Below are 16,172 nucleotides of genomic sequence, written 5' to 3'. Positions count from 1 at the left end.
AATCTCTCCTCGACTTCTTATTAGACTCTTTTTATATTGTTCTATTTAAAAATTTTATAACTTTTTAATTTAAATAAATAAAATTTATTGATATGATTATTTAAGCTTTAGTTTTCCTATTAAAACGAAATGTAGTGCATTGTGTTGCAATGCTTACATTTACAGATCAGAAGAAATGACGTTGTTATTGAAATAGTCGAGCTTTATATTATAATTTAGTAAGTGTGGTGTCCAAGCATTTTATACATACATATATATTTAGATTTTAAGTTTGGTTATATGAATATATTACTAATTAGTCATGCCATAAGGAAAGATCAAAATTGAGCTTCGTTGTACGTTACATGCTTATACCATTGACTTGTGTTAGGGATGATTGCTTACTACGTTAATTATGATTGCAGTAAATGGCAGAGATCGTGATCTCAATCGTGTCAAAGGTTGCAGAATACTTGGTGGTTCCGATTTCACATGGAGCTGCGTATTTTTTCTGCTTTAAGCAACTTAATGAAGACTTCGAGAAAGCAAAAGAAGAGCTAGAGGTGAAACTAGAAGATGTGAGAAAGCGTACGGAAGAAGCAGATCGAAAAACTGAAGAAATAATGCCATCCGTGAAGAAGTGGTTAGATGATGTGAATGCTATCCTAGAGGAGGTACAAAAGCTGCAACAAGAGCTTGATCGAGGACGAAACTATTGTTTCAATGTGTCAGTTAGATACTCATTATCCAAACAAATGGAAAATAAGGCTAAACAGATGATGGACCTCAAACAAAATTCTGACTTTCAGCCATTTTCCCAGGTGATCCAACTTCCTGGAATTACCTACTTCTCTTCCAAAGAGTTTGTGGATTTCAACTCAAGGAAATCAACTTGTAATTGTCTTTTGGAGGCAATTAAAGATGGCACGAACAAGATGGTGGGATTATATGGTATGGCAGGATCAGGCAAAACGACTTTGGCAAAGGAAGTAGGCAAGAAAGTAGATGAGCTAAAGCTTTTTGACAAGGTCATCATGGTAGTCGTTTCAAAACCCCCAAATGTTTTGAACATTCAGCAGGAAATAGCGGGGCAAATAGGCTTACAACTTCAAGAGCCAACTCAACTTACTCAAGCACAAAGGCTATCAAAAGGATTGAAAAATAAGAAGATTCTTATAATCCTAGATGATGTGTGGAGCAAACTAAGGCTTGAAGATATTGGAATTCCATTAAATGAAGGTTGTTGTGTATTGTTGACCACTCGCCTCCATGATGTATGTGTTTCTATGGATTGTGAAAGTATTATTAAATTGTCTCTCTTAATAGAGGAAGAGTCATGGGCATTGTTCAAGATGTGCGTTAAAACAGCCAATGTGTCAATGAATGAGTTTGATAGCATTGGAAGGCAAATTGTTGATGAGTGTAAAGGTTTGCCTATTGCAATTGTGACAGTTGGAAGCACATTAAAAGGAAAGAGTATTCAAGCGTGGAAGTCAACACTAAGGAGGCTACAACGTCCCCTACCATTGGATATTGAAGATGATTTGAAGACCCCTTATGCATGTGTTGAATTAAGTTATGATAATTTGCCAAGTTCACTAGCCAAGTCGCTCTTCATATTGTGTTCTATGTTTCCTGAGGATCATGAAATCCATATAGAGGATTTAATTCGTTTTGGCAACAGGACTCTAAATCTGGGTGATGATATTCATACAATAGGGGAAGCAAGGAATGAGATTTTTGCAACTATTGAGAAATTGTTAGATTCTTGTTTGTTAATGAATACCGATTGGCAGGAACGTGTAAAATTGCATGATGTTGTTCGAGATGTAGCCTTATGGATCGCAAAGAAGCAACATCAAGAAGTTTTGGTGGATAGCCATTCAATTTCAAGCATGCTGGTTAGCAACTGCCGCAGATTGAATGATGCGAAGGCACTCTCATTGTGGAATTTGGATGAGAATTTCAAGATCTTTAATAAATTGCATTGCCCATCACTGGAGATTTTGCTACTTCAACCTGATGGGTTCATTGAAGATATTGGAGCAATAGAAACACTTAAAGTGTTGGCACTCATAACAGATGGCTTTCAACGCAGATTTTGGTCATTAACTTTTCGGTCATCAACTTTTTGCTCTATCCCACAATCAATTGTACTGTTAACAAATCTTCAAACCTTATGTCTTAGAGGGAAACGATTGGGTGACATCTCTTTTTTGTGTGAACTCAAAGGATTGGAGATTCTTGATTTGCGTGGTTCTCTATTTAATGAATTACCTGCTGAAATTGCAGACATGAAAATGCTGAAACTTTTAGATATATTTGAATGTGAAATTAAGGAAAGCCCTTTAGAAGTAATTGGAAGATGTGAGCAGCTTGAAGAATTATACTTTTGGGATAAGAAATCTATCATCCCTGAGAATTTCTCTCTTTCAAGGTTGAAGAGGTATGTCATCTATGATTCCACATGCAGAATGATTAATGAATATTTAGGTTACTCTTTCCAAGAATATTTGGATAGTTGTGATGAAGCATTAAGAGCTTTATGCATACAAGGCTTCAGAATCTTTGCTTTGACTTCGTCAATGAAGGATCTCATTTTTCGGGCAAACCACCTTTGGTTAGATAATTGTTCATGGAATCATAAAGATATAAATTTTAGGATAAAGCACCTCGTGGTATCATTCTGTCAAGAGAAAAGATTCATCATTGAGGACTCTGATATGAACACTCTTCAACCACAACAAATCTTCTCAGACTTGATAACTTTACGATTGTTTGAAATGAATAGTCTTGAACAGCTGTTTGAAGCTTCATCTATCAGCTACTCTCTCCCCATGTTACAAGAGCTGTCGATACAAAGTTGTCCTGAATTGAGAACTTGCATATTCCCCCATGCCATGGTTACGAGCTTGCCAAAGTTGAGGAGACTTGTTATTGAGGGTTGCGGCAAAGTGAAATGGTTATTCTCTTATTCTTTGGCTTCTCATTGTCCGTCCTTGGAGGGGATAATTATAGCCAATTGCTTTGAGCTTGATAGGCTCATTGATGAAGAAGCTGCACTTGGGGATCCATTACTTCATGACATGCAATACTGTCATCCACATGTAAGTATTATTCGCGAAATCCTTCTTGAATCATTGCATATTAGAAATAATAATCCGTGTTCGTGCATTTGCTGAAAAAAGTTTATCTTTTCATTTAATTTTTAAACTGCATTTGTTGGTTTTCTTTTGATAGATGAATTTGATATCCTTTTCTCAAACGTTCAATCAATGCCTCTGTTTAATCTCCCTAGTTATTTTTGCTTCTTTGTCAAGGAAACGTGCTATACAATTTCTAACTCCATCCATATATTGTGAAAAGTATATACAGGCTGGGGAAAAAACCAGAATTCATTCAACTGCTAATAATTTCACACATTTTTAGGTGATTCTTTTTACTTTTTTTTTTGTGACAATTCTTTTTACTTTTAGTTCACTCTACCATACTATTTATTTAAAAAAAAATTGAAGGTGGCCATTTTTACATTTTCTTTTAATTTGAAAAAATTGTGCTTATTAACGAATAATATAAACAAGTATAAAAAATTCTCGATAACAAACAATAGTAATATTATCTTTCTTTTTGTTTACTTGGCCTCTATTTTTTTTTGTAATTTAAAAATAGCCTTGTTTACAATCGTATAATGTATTTATATAATTGTTAAAAACTGCGTTCTTAATAAGAGGTATAGTCATTTTATTTTTGACTCGAGTTCACTGTAACTGTGTAAAATTCTTATTATGAAATTTTTTGAGCTGCTATAGATAAAAACTACTTTTTTGAGTTTTCTTTATCTTTAAGATAATAAAATATTATTGCTTTTCAAGCTTTGTATTTTTCTAATTAATTTTTAAAAAAAATTATTACTTTTACCTTGCCAAATCCGACACTTTATTTTTATTTTTTTTTATATTTTGTATCTTGGTCAAGGAAATGACTTTTTGATATTGTTTTCGTCATCAGGTAACTGAAATGTTTTTTCCTTTGTATTTTTCTGCCATGCTTTTCAATGGATGTTTGGGGGGGGGGGGACTTTTTAACTGTGCCTCTTTTTGTCTTGAAAAAATTGTAAGTTTACATTTCAGTTTTTGGCCAAATAAGTTGTGTTGATCATGAAATATACAATATGTCTACTTATCCATCGTTCATTAAATGTCATATAGTTATCATAATACATGTTGAATATAATCAAGTAGCGAACATATATGTGTGTGATAGGGATAAAGTGCAAATTTGATCGGTATATGGCTAGAAGCCATTGGTGTCCAGAAGCTTCTGAAATCTCAATCTCACCCCAAACAAAAACATAAGAATATTACCCTGAATGTTATCCCAATTAATTTTGACAGTTAATTTGACCAGATTGCTTATGTGGGGTGCCATATGGTATGACAACTCATCGTCCCTCTCTTCCTCTCTTCCACATCATGGGATAAGCTTGCGTTTTGATAAGGGGAGGTTTGGAATTGGGGTTGTGATACTTGAGGCGGTGGGAGTTGTTTCGAGTAGCAAAGGAGGAGAGTACTCAGGGTCTCAAATAGATCTGACGAGTGTTTGTGGGGGGGAGAGAGGGAGAGATAATGGTGCCAATGTAGATGATGAAGACGATGAGATGGTTTCACTCAAAAAAAAAAAAAGGATGATGAGATGGAGGGTGAAGTGGAAGAGAGGAAAGACTGATGACATGGCATGCCACATGAGCAATCTGGTCAAACTAACTGTCAAAATTAACTGGAATAACGGTTAGGCCAACATTGCTATGTTTTTGTAATTTTGAGGGTGATATTGAGACTTAAAAAACTTTCAGATACCCATACCTCCTAACCATATACTTTAAGGACAAATTTGTACCTTATTTCTTTGTATTTGTTACTTACACATGTTTCTAGGTATAATTATTGACATAATCATGATGAATGAAACCAATCACAAGTTGTAAAATATAGTTTTTGTAAATTAAAAATACGTGAAGTCAATTTAGTTCAATTTTAGGATGAAGTTGAAGGCGTTGTTTGTTGTAAAAGAAAAAATATTCATCAAGTTCTAAATATAAGACCCATTAGAACCGAAGGAGTAGTTTTAACTATATCAATCTCTTTTCATTATTAAATTTTCTTAGCTCTTTATCTATGCTCCACGACGAAAATATTGAGTTTTCCTTATTTTCATGATAATAAAATATTACTGCTTTTTAAGGCTTTGCATTTGCTTATTAATTTTTTTTTGTCAAATAATGACTTCTATTTGTCAGTTGCAACATTTTATATTTCTTATTTTGTATTTTGGTCTACGAAATGACTTTTTCTTTTTCTTTTTTTATTTGGAATGACTTTTTCATTTTGTTTTTGCCGTTAGGTATTTATTGTGGGAAGCGCTTGTTCAAAGTTTAATTATTTTATTTACAAATATATTAGTGTTGATGCAATATCTAAAAATTATACATACTTTTAGAGAAATAGTTTTTCCTTTGAATTCTTTTCACCAATCTTTTCTTTGGATGTGAACAAAATACCTTTTATTGTGGCCCTTTTTTATAATATGTATTTATATAATTATTAAAAAAGAATATTCTTAGTAAGAGATGATAGTCATTTTATTCTTGACTTGAGTTCATTGTAACTATATAAGCCTCCTCTTCTTATTATGAAATTTTCTGAGCTCTACATTGAGGCTACACGATAAAACTATTTTTTGGGTTTTCGTTATTTTCAAGATAACAAAATACTATTGCTTTTCAAGCTTTGTATTTTTCTTATTAATTCTTATTTTCAACTTACTACTTTTACTTTGCCAAATGCAACACTTTATATTTTTTTTTTATTTTGTACTTTCGTCAAGGAAATGTATTATATATTGTTTTTGGCATCACGTATTTATAATAAATTTGAGTTGTTGTATTATCCATGAATTACACATACATACTTTAACATAAATGATATCTTTTTTTAATCGTTTGGATTTTTCTGCCATGCTTTTCCATGGATGTGAGAAAATATATAATATGTCTATCTATACATGTCATTAATTAAATGTCATATAGAAGTTGAATATAATCATGTAGCAACAAGTATATTCCAATTTAAAAACACATGTTTTGAGATTATACATGGTATCACGATTTAAAAAATGCGTGAAAGCAATTTATTTTAATTTCAGAATCATGGTCAAGGTGTTGTTTGTTATAAAAAAAAATAATTTTTGTAAATTACAATTTCTATCACCATCTATATATTATTTGTGGAAAGGAATTGGATAGGCTAATATATTATAAATTAGTGTCATTTCATTTTTTATTTAAGGATTTTTAATTATATAACAATGTGCTTATCGTGAAGTTCTAAATCTTTGCATTTCATGGTCCAAAAAAAAAAACCTTTGCATTTAGCATTTATGATACATACTAAAGATTAAAGGGATGATTAAAGACTGAGTAGGAATAATGAATAAAAGTCTAGGGTCCAAGTTTTATATTGAGTTAAAACTATGGGACCAAAAGAGTAATTTTGTAGATTTAATTACTTTTTTTTTTTTAGTATTACAAGATATTATTTACAAACTGCATTTGCTATTTCTTTCCACGCATAATTTGATAAAAACTTAAATCTCTTTTGTTCATTTTATTTTTTGGTCAAATAATTAATCTCATTTTCCCGAACAATACTTTATATTTTTTTGTTTTGTATTTTCGTCAATGAATTAATTATTTAGGATTGGTTTATTTAAAATATGTTGAAGTTGATACAATATCTATGAATTACATACTACTTTTCCGGTTTAAGTATAAGATCTATTTTGTAGTATAAATTACATTATAAAATAGGTTTTATATTTAGGACTGAATGAATATATTTTAAGAGAAGTGTTTTGCTTTGCTGGCAAAAGAAGAAAAGAAATAGAAATATTTTTCTTAAGTTTTCTTTTGACGTCTTAAATTTTCCTTTGATGTTTAAAAAGATCTCTCTTACCGTTCCTCTTTTGTTGCTATTAAAATTTTTATATTTTCATTTCAAGTGTTGGTAATAAAAAAAAGTCCTGATTGTTACTATATAAATTTGCCTACTTGTTAGAAAGGATTATTTACTAACAATAGTTGGCAATAATTAATATATTATATAAGAAACTTGCTGGGTTTAATCTCCAATCTAGTTAGAGTAAAAAGCAAGTTGTTATAATCAGTCCATTTCATAATTTTAATTTTAATACATTTACAGGGAAAGGAAACTGACAGTGCTTATGTGGGCGTTACAGCAAAAAGATTCAATCAGTTGCAAAATCAGCAATCCTTGATCCTTTTTCTAAGGTTGAAAAGTCTACAAATTGAAAGGAGTGGAAAAAAGAAAGGTATATTGGAAATCCAAGTCAGAGGAAGAGTAGAAGACGATGAAGAATCTATTAAAGCCCAAGAACCTCTAAAGCTGGATTCAGAGTTGAGTGAATTAAAATTAGATGATCTACCAGAATTGGAATATATTTGGAAGGGCCCCACCCAAATTGTGAGCCTCCATAGACTTGAAGATGTTTCATTGTGGTACTGCCCAAAATTAAAAAGTATCTTCACTCTTGCTATTGTTGCAAGCCTTCCAGAGTTGAGAAGACTTGAAGTATATGATTGCGAGGAATGGGAGGGAATATTTTGTGAAGAATCACTCAAAAACCTCTCTTCTTCTAATATTTGCTTCCCCAAACTTAAGGATATGTATATACTATTGCAACAAAGTGAGATGGTTGTTATCTTATTCTCTGGCATCTCATTGTCCTTCACTAGAGGCTATACGCATATACAGTTGCTCTGAATTTGAGGGGCTTATTGGTGAAGAAGCTGCACATGGGGATCCACTACTTCATGATATGCAAGATCATCCACAGGTAAGTCTCATCCGCAATGTCTCTCTCTCTTTTTTTTTTTTTGACCAGCAAATCCGCAATGTCTCTCTTGAATCATTGCATATTAGAAATAATAATAATCCATATATATATGTTGACGCATTTGCTAAAGTAGCCGTGTTCAATTTACATCTCCCTTTTATTTGAAAATTTTTTGTTTGCTATCGTATAATATATATATTTGTATAATCATTAAACATAACTTCTACAGTAATTATTTTATTTTTACTTCACTTTATTATACCTGCATAAACCTCTTTTATTATTAAATTTTCTTGGCTATATATTCAGGCTGCACGATGAAACTATTTTCTGAGTTTTCCTTATTTTCATAATAATAAAATATTATTTCCTTTTTCTTTTTTTTAAATAACAACTTTTATTTGTCAGATGCAGTAACATTTTACATTTCGTATTCTGCATTTTGGTCAAGTAAATGACTTTTTCATATTGGTTTTGCTATTAGGTATTTATTGTGGGAAGTGCTTATTCAAAGTTATTTTTATTCAAAAATAAATTAGTGTTGATGCATTATATAAAAACTACACATACTTTAAGAGAAGTATTTTTCCCTTTCAAATTTTTTCGCCATGCTTTTCTTTTCTTTTTGATGTGAGAAAATACCTTTTTGTGGCTCTTTCTTTTTCTGCTAAAAATTAAGTTAACATTAGTATTTTTGTTCAAAAATTCTTGTCGGTCAAGAAATATTTAATATGTGTACTTCTTGTTAAAAAAAAGCTATATATATTATTTATTAAATGTGATATAGTTGTTATAATAGAGAATTAACATAATCATGTAGTAAAAAGTATATACAACATTTGCTAGTCACACATTTTCATGTTACTATAAAAATTGATTGAGTCTGGTAAAACGCATGTTGAAATTATGTTAACACAATTTTAAAAGTACATTATTTTTATTTTGCCATTAAATGATCAATTCGGTAAATACTTATAATGGCCAGCATAATATAAATTAGTGTCTACAGAAGTTCTCACTAGAGATTTCAAACATTTTGATAAAATTTTTCTTTCGCTCACCTACCTCTTTTTCATAGAATTTCTATTTAGCATAATACTAAAGATTAAACTGCTCAAATTTTTCTTTTTCTTTTTTCAGTACTACAAAATATTATTTGCAAGCTGCATTTTTTAATTTATCTTTCCACATATGAATTTGATAAAAATTTTAATCTCTTTAGTTCATTTTAATTTTTTGTCAAATAATTAATTTTGTTTTTCCAAACAACACTTTTTTATTTTTATTTTTTATTTCGTCAAGCAAATAATTATATGGAATTGTATTTCATTTAGAATAAGTTGGAGCTGATATAATATCTACAAATTATGTATATATACACAATATTTGTTAAATTTTCTGTGGACGCTAAAAAGGTCTTTGTCAGTGTGCATCTTTTATTGCTATTAAAATTTGTATGTTTTCCTTTCAGCTTTTGTACGAAACTAACTAGCATGCTTTAATCTCTCAGCAACCTTTGATCCGAAATTGTTCTGAACTTGAGAGGCTTGCTGAAGAAGCATCATATGGGGATCGGCTACCACTTCTCAAACTGAAGGAATTAACTTTGTCGTCATTGCCGAAATTGAGAGAGATCTTCCCTCACGTGAGTGTTTTCTCTCACTATTTCTTTTTTTATTTGTGATTTTTTATGGATAAAATTGATAAATGTCTTTTAAATTATTTATCAAACATAACACTTTATATTTTTCGTTTTATAGCTTCGTCGAGAAATAACTTCTTTGTTATTACAGAAAGTACTTGTTCATGGTTGTTTTTGTTAAGAATGAATCAGTGGAAATTTTCTCATTTTCTTTGGACGTGAGAAAATTCTTTTTACAGGACCTATTTTCCTTTCCTCTTGTTTACTTTTTAAATTTATTTGAAAATTTGTGTTTACTATGAAACGATATATACGAGTAGCAAGACTATATTCTAATGAAAAGCAATAATCATTTCAAATTTTATTTAATATTTTGCGTCTGTGAAGCAGTCTTCTCGTCATGAAATCATGCTGGAAATTACTTGAAGTATTAGCAATGTTCCCATTAATGCTTGGTTGCGGAATCATTTTTTGTTTTTGTGAGCGGTTCTTTATCATGGAAAGTATGACTTGTCCAAGACTGTTTGATTTGAAATAAATCAACGTCGATGCATATTTATACATCATACATTGTGTACGTGTGTGTGTCTATATATATTTCACATTGGACCATCAATAATATGTATAAGAAAAGTCTAACTTGATAAAATTCATCTTACTAAGCTTATCTTATTATAGTTTTATAAATATGTGAAATGAATGGGGTTTACTTTTTAATGTTCCAATGCCATTAAATTTATGTGGTTCATGTGTGTGTATACATAGTCCATATGTTGAATTTTCATCTAATCATTGAATATTTTTACTTCACAGAAACATGACAATGACACAGTGAGGGTGGTAAAGTCAGAATTGCGTGTTATATGGTTAGTAGATCTACCGGAATTAGAATATATTTGGAAAGATCCCATACAAATTTTGAGCTTCCATAGACTTGAAAGCATTAAACTGTGGAATGCCCAAGATTAAGAAATACGTTCACTCTTGCTATTGTTCACAAGCCTTCCAGAGTTGAGGAGACTTGAAGTAAGAGGATGCAATGAATGGGAGGGAATATTTTGTGAAGAGTCACTTAAGAATCTTTCTACTACTTCCACTGTTTGCTTCCCCAAACTGGACCATTTGTATATCTGATTGCCACAAAGTGAGAAGGGTGTTCTCATATTCTCTGGCATCTCATTGTCCTTCATTGGAGAAAATAACTATAAGGAATTGCTCTCAACTGGAGAGGGTTGTTGAAGCTTATGAAGGTGAAGTAGCTGCTCATCATCAAAGGCTGTTTCCTAAACTGAATGATTTGGATCTCGGGAAGTTGCCAAAGTTGAGAGAGATTTATGAAGGTTATGAATTCAACCTCCTTTCTGGTACTATAACAATAGAAGATTGTCCAAACATATCAAAAATCTCAAAAATCCCATTAGAAGACAAGCCCTCATCATCAGGTTCGTAGCTACACTTTTTCTTTCAAACTATTATCATATTTAATCAATGAAATAATTTTGTGCATTACAATTTCTATTTTATATGGAAAAAAAAGGTCTTTTATTACGAGAAAAAAAAAATTCTATCTTAACAACCACACATACATCGCTCTAATTTTTTTTATATCAGAAATTGCAATCACTCCCAAAATTTTTCGTCATATCAAAATCATAATAATGTACTCGTATTAAATAAGTGACATGTTATGGTAATATTAGAAGTTGAATAATTATATGGAACTCAAAAATAATTAATTTCCACCATTTACACATTCTTAGTACATTATTTCTCATCATTATAAATAGTTAGCTCTAATTTAATACACATTATCTAAGGACCGTCTCGAAGATTGTGAAGAATAAACAAGGTTATTAATTTTTATTTTGTCTATATGTTCCATTTTGATTAAGCTGCTAATTTTTTTTTTTTTTTTTGGTCAGCCTTGGAGATCAAATTGGAAAGTGAGATAATGAAGGGCTGATGATGAGCTTTGGATCTTCCAATGGTTTCTTTATCTGCATTTGTGTTTTACTAAGTTGTGTGTGAAAATATGTTGGATTTGTATCAGTGTGTTGAAAATTTCACAAAAACTTTTTTTTAAAAAAAAAAGAAGCTTAAAAATTTAGACATACATTTACTTTGAAGTTGTATTTTATTTGAGTCTGTTGAAACTATGTAACTACATTCAAGATTGCACACAAAATACAATAATTGTGTGGCCCTTGTGTGCACAACTTATTTTATTTCAAATATTGTATCAATGATTTCTTATGTTATTCTTTATTTCAATCTCGCAATGTAGTTGTTATTATTTTATAAAAAAAAACAATCTTGTATATCCATTTATATCGAAAAAAAAAATCATCACAAAAAAGGTTTTTCAAATAGGAAAAAAGATAACATACTTTTAAATTGTAGACGAATAAGCTTTAAAGGTCTCACCCATAACCTCTCCACACTTGCTTCATAATCAAAAGGATAAAGTAATGTTAATGTGTATAAAGCATTTCAAGTGAAACTTTATAATACAATCCATGAATTTGACAACTGTAAATAACTAAAAAAAATTTTAAGAGTTGCCTCCATTTTGTATAAAAATTAAAACAATTTTTAAGAGAGAACGTCATTAAAGGGATAATAATATTAATCCATCATCAAATAGAATTTATGTTATAAAAAAAGAATTAAATTATATCTGGCCTCTACAAGGAACAGTGATAAGTGATAACTATAAAAAGAATATGACAAAGCTCCCTTGTGTTTAATTTAAAAATAAAAATATCATTCATAGTCCACTTATTATAAACCGAAGTCTTGCTGATAGGTCTTTGTTTTCGCCCTTTTTTACTCATCTAATAAAGCATACTTTAGCAAACATATATAAGAAATTAGGATTCTTTACATTCATGGATTGATACATTTGAAATTCCATAAAAGAATGTAACTACAAATTAGAAATAGTCTTGAGAGTTTTTGAGAAGGTACTAAAGCTAGAAACATAAATATTCTCTTTATTGAATCTACAGAGCATGAATCCAAATGCTTTATAATCCTAACCGGGACCAAGTTAAAAAAATCAAAGGATGATTGTGAAGAAAGAATATTACTCATCATATTTGCCATGACTTAAAGATTTATCAAGTAGGTGGGAAGAACCTGTTGAGATTGAATGGCAAAGTATAGAACTCTTCATTTCTGCTATCTCCTTTAAACTTTCTGAACTTTGCCGCCACGTCATTCCTCTATCTTTCTTTGACTTTTCAACCTCGAGCATGTTGTCAAGGAACACTGTCACGATCAAAGCCACTGTGGCCGGTGATGAGAATATGGTGTTTATGAGTGCATTGAACTACAAAAATGACACATTGTCAAACATAAAAATGAGCTCTTGATGTTCGAAAATTTCAGCAACAATATAGAGATGGTTTGCTTCTATCTTAATCAATAATCTAAGCCTTTTAAGACAACTTTCCACTTAATCCCATCAAAGGGCTTGAAAGAAAATATCTATTATCCAAAGAGAATGAAGTACGGTGCAGTCAATATTATATTGAGACCAGTATAGATGCAAAAACAGCTCCAAACTTTCTAGCAGAAACAAACAGAACTTTAGTTTAGCTTGTGTAAAAAAACTATTTGCCTACTCTGCTTTCAGCTTTGTCATCATAACAGATAACAACCAACTTGTTAAGCTCATATCATCAGAAAAGATGGGAAAATGTGAATGCAACCATCAAAATTTTCCTTAAAAAATAAAGCTCCACTGCAAACAGTTAATGGCGTGCATCATCCTTATCCTAAAAAATAGCATAAGGATGTGTCGTTATACATTTCTTGCAATTATTCACAGGACAGCATCAATTAATATAAATCTAATATTGGAAAGAACACATTAACAACTGAAACCTATAAACTATTATTATGTGTGTGTGTATATATATTAGAACTACTTTTTCATATATCATTACACTGAACATTTTTCTTTTTGGGGATCAAAAGTACTTCTGTTAGAGGTGCAAATCAAATATTCGCCGGACATTTAAAAGGCGCTTGTGATGATTCCAACTTCAAGTAATAACATCTTTTTTTTGGGTCAGAAAAGGTATAATATCATTAAAACAAAACAGAACGACTTAAAGTTTAAAGGCAAAGAAAACAACAGAAACTCAAAAACCTAAAAACGAGCAGAACAGGAACGCGAGAAACATCAAAAGACAACACTGAACTGGATCACTCCTATAGCAGCAGCCGAGAACAAACAGATCTGGTTCACTCCTATAGTAGCACCTGAGAATAAACCGTGAGAAAGAAGGGGAGACGATGAAAAATCTATCCAAGAACACGCTCCCTTAATGCACTTGAAGCTGCACACCAAAACAATCACAAAACCAGGCAAGCAAAGATGAGCACAAGTTAACCATCCTTCTAGAGGAGAAACGAACAAACAAAAGAAGAAATTATTGGGATTGAGGGGCATAAAACCCAACCATAGAGGCCACAAACCCATTACGAAACTCCTTAGGTCATCCAAAGAAGCTAAGTTGCAACAGAGAGCAACAAATTCCAAAAGGAACATGCTCTCATGAAAGAAGCTCCACCAATCACAGCCAAGCTGAGCAAAATCAACACAAAGAGCCAGAAGCTTTTTATCCTCTAGATTTCCAGTCAACCAATGACCAATCTCCAAAGCCAAAGCAGAAGCAAACCTCCCTCTTAAACCAGAACCATCAATCCTAGCAACTACTAATACTAAATTCTTAAAATCAAATACAGACTAATGACATCCAGGCAGCACCCATCTTAAATCATACTTAATTTTTAGTAGAGCCCTTTTGATTGCTATAAAGAAACTAAACTTCTGGACCTTCCCTTCGATAAAGATTGAAGCAAAGCAAACAAATGAGTTAACAATAAATCCCGAGATATCCTTGTCTTGAAAGGAAAACAAACTAAAGCTCCATATCACCTTTGAGAAAACTATGGCAAGCACTATCTCAAATAAAACCAACAATACAAACCAGCAGCAACAATCATTTTGAACAGAAACCAAGGTTTTCCTCATATTCCAAAACCACCAAGAAGCATAAATCAGACCAACCAGCACAACACGCACTTCATAACAAGCAATCAAACCATACGGCCAAAAGGAGTTCACAAAGAAACTATTCGAAGAAAGAGTATCACATCTTGTTACCTCACAAGGCCAAGGCAAAAGAATCCCACAGAACAGACTTACATCAAGAAGGCACTGGGAGATTAGCTTTAATTTGAGAATCATTGATCCATGGCTCATAGATCTATTTTGAAGAAACAACTCATTTGCTTCCAACACATAGAACTCTCCTTCACCCATACTCCTCTGACCAAAATAGCTTCCAGATTTCACCATCTCTGGTGCCATTCCCATTGATTCCCAATTTGTGCTCGGCCATTCTGTTTTTGTCTTCGCCATTCTTGTTGAGGCTCCTAGTGGTGCTGCCCACTGATCTTCCTCCTTCGAATCCCTAACCAAAAAAGCCTCAGAACTTGCCCTCATCTTCAGATCTAGCAAAATCTCCAACTCACACGCGCGCACACACTAGGCTCACTCTCCCCCAGCGGCGACGCCGTTGGAAGTCGCTCACCTAGGGGTGGTTTGTGCTCTCACGGGAGGTGAGAATTTGCTCTCACGAGAGGATAGGTTTAATTTAAGTAATAACATCTAGTTGGATTAATTTCTAGTTTTATATGCTAATTAATCCCTTTTTGTTGTAATTCTGATTGTGACTGATGCTTTTGAATTGCCATGCCAGAATATGAGTAGTAGAATTAGTAAGGTGATTAATTAGTTGTAAGTGTTAATAACCTAATTAGTTGGTGGATGCCCTTTATTTCTGCTTAGCGACTTGCCATTCTCTTATGAGAATTGCTTGGAACTTCCACTGAATCCTCTGTATCCATGAGGACTGAGGATATTGACACCAATGGAATAAGATCCAACACAATGGCTGAAAACTTCTTTTAGGGGCACTAAAGGAGACATTGTAGATCGTAATTCATAACAATTCAACTCTTTTCAATTAAAAAAAATGATTACTTTAGTAGAGCATTGGGGTGAACAAAGCATCCTTGTCTTCTCTGTCAAAGAACCATTCAATGCCCAACACAAATCTTTTAGGCTACAGACACTAATGTGGAATCTATGAGACCAAAACCAAGTGATCAAGTTTGACAACACAGCTTGAATTGCAAAGCAGATAGTCATAACACAACCGGTGACCAGCTAATTTACAACTTTGTAACAGACCAGACAATATAAGATCACTTAAGCGCATACACCTAAATCACAGTTCAAGAAAGTGATCTTTCTTCACAAGCAAGATTGTCTAATCGCACAAAAATTAGTAGATATAGGCATCTTCACTCATACAAAGGAGGTAGATACTCGCAAAAAATTTAGTAGATATTGTCATCTTCACTCATACAAAGGAGGCAGATATGTGCCAGCTGAGATATCACAGGATTAATGTATCTTTTGGTACGATAATATTAAGGACCAGAGATAGTATCTTATTAGAATGAATCCAACCAATTACTTCAAGTAACATCTATTTGAATTAATGTGCTAGTTTATTTGTCGATCTGTTTTATGTTTCAATTATGATTATGACTGACGCTT

General features: G+C 32.0%; 2 protein-coding genes and 1 long non-coding RNA gene across 3 annotated transcripts; 2 read left to right on the top strand and 1 right to left on the bottom strand.

Annotated features, from left to right (window-relative positions):
* Window positions 1–407: 407 nt before the first annotated feature.
* LOC114738313 (putative disease resistance protein At5g05400) lies at window positions 408–4,771 on the top strand. The gene is made up of 2 exons (XM_028926351.1): window positions 408–3,090; window positions 4,374–4,771. Exons 1-2 carry the CDS (start codon window positions 408–410, stop codon window positions 4,769–4,771), a joined length of 3,081 nt encoding a protein of 1,026 aa, XP_028782184.1.
* Window positions 4,772–10,660: 5,889 nt separating this feature from the next.
* On the top strand, window positions 10,661–11,804 carry LOC114738311 (uncharacterized). The gene is made up of 2 exons (XR_003739524.1): window positions 10,661–10,974; window positions 11,455–11,804. It is a non-coding gene; the product is annotated as an uncharacterized LOC114738311 (long non-coding RNA).
* Window positions 11,805–13,721: 1,917 nt separating this feature from the next.
* LOC114738314 (uncharacterized) lies at window positions 13,722–15,050 on the bottom strand. The gene is made up of 2 exons (XM_028926352.1): window positions 14,709–15,050; window positions 13,722–14,126 (listed from the first exon to the last, which is right to left on the bottom strand). The coding sequence occupies exons 1-2, from the start codon at window positions 15,048–15,050 to the stop codon at window positions 13,722–13,724; spliced, it is 747 nt and encodes a 248-aa protein (XP_028782185.1).
* Window positions 15,051–16,172: the final 1,122 nt, after the last annotated feature.

Source organism: Neltuma alba, unplaced genomic scaffold (assembly GCF_004799145.2).
Source record: "Neltuma alba isolate B1F8T4 unplaced genomic scaffold, ASM479914v2 tig00013573_pilon, whole genome shotgun sequence".
NCBI classification, from domain to species: Eukaryota; Viridiplantae; Streptophyta; class Magnoliopsida; order Fabales; family Fabaceae; genus Neltuma; species Neltuma alba.
This window is presented reverse-complemented; position numbering and strand designations above follow the sequence as displayed.

What these genes read in the sequence shown, in the direction of transcription:
- LOC114738313 (XM_028926351.1), top strand. Translation starts at nt 408, where the DNA reads ATGGCAGAGATCGTGATCTCAATCGTGTCAAAGGTTGCAGAATACTTG. An exon ending in ATACTGTCATCCACATGTAA is followed by an intron (nt 3,091 to 4,373) that starts GTATTATTCGCG and finishes TAATTTTGACAG; the next exon opens with TTAATTTGACCAGATTGCTT.
- LOC114738314 (XM_028926352.1), bottom strand. Translation starts at nt 15,050, where the DNA reads ATGAGGGCAAGTTCTGAGGCTTTTTTGGTTAGGGATTCGAAGGAGGAA. An exon ending in TTTTGCCTTGGCCTTGTGAG is followed by an intron (nt 14,127 to 14,708) that starts GTAACAAGATGT and finishes GATTTTGCTCAG; the next exon opens with CTTGGCTGTGATTGGTGGAG.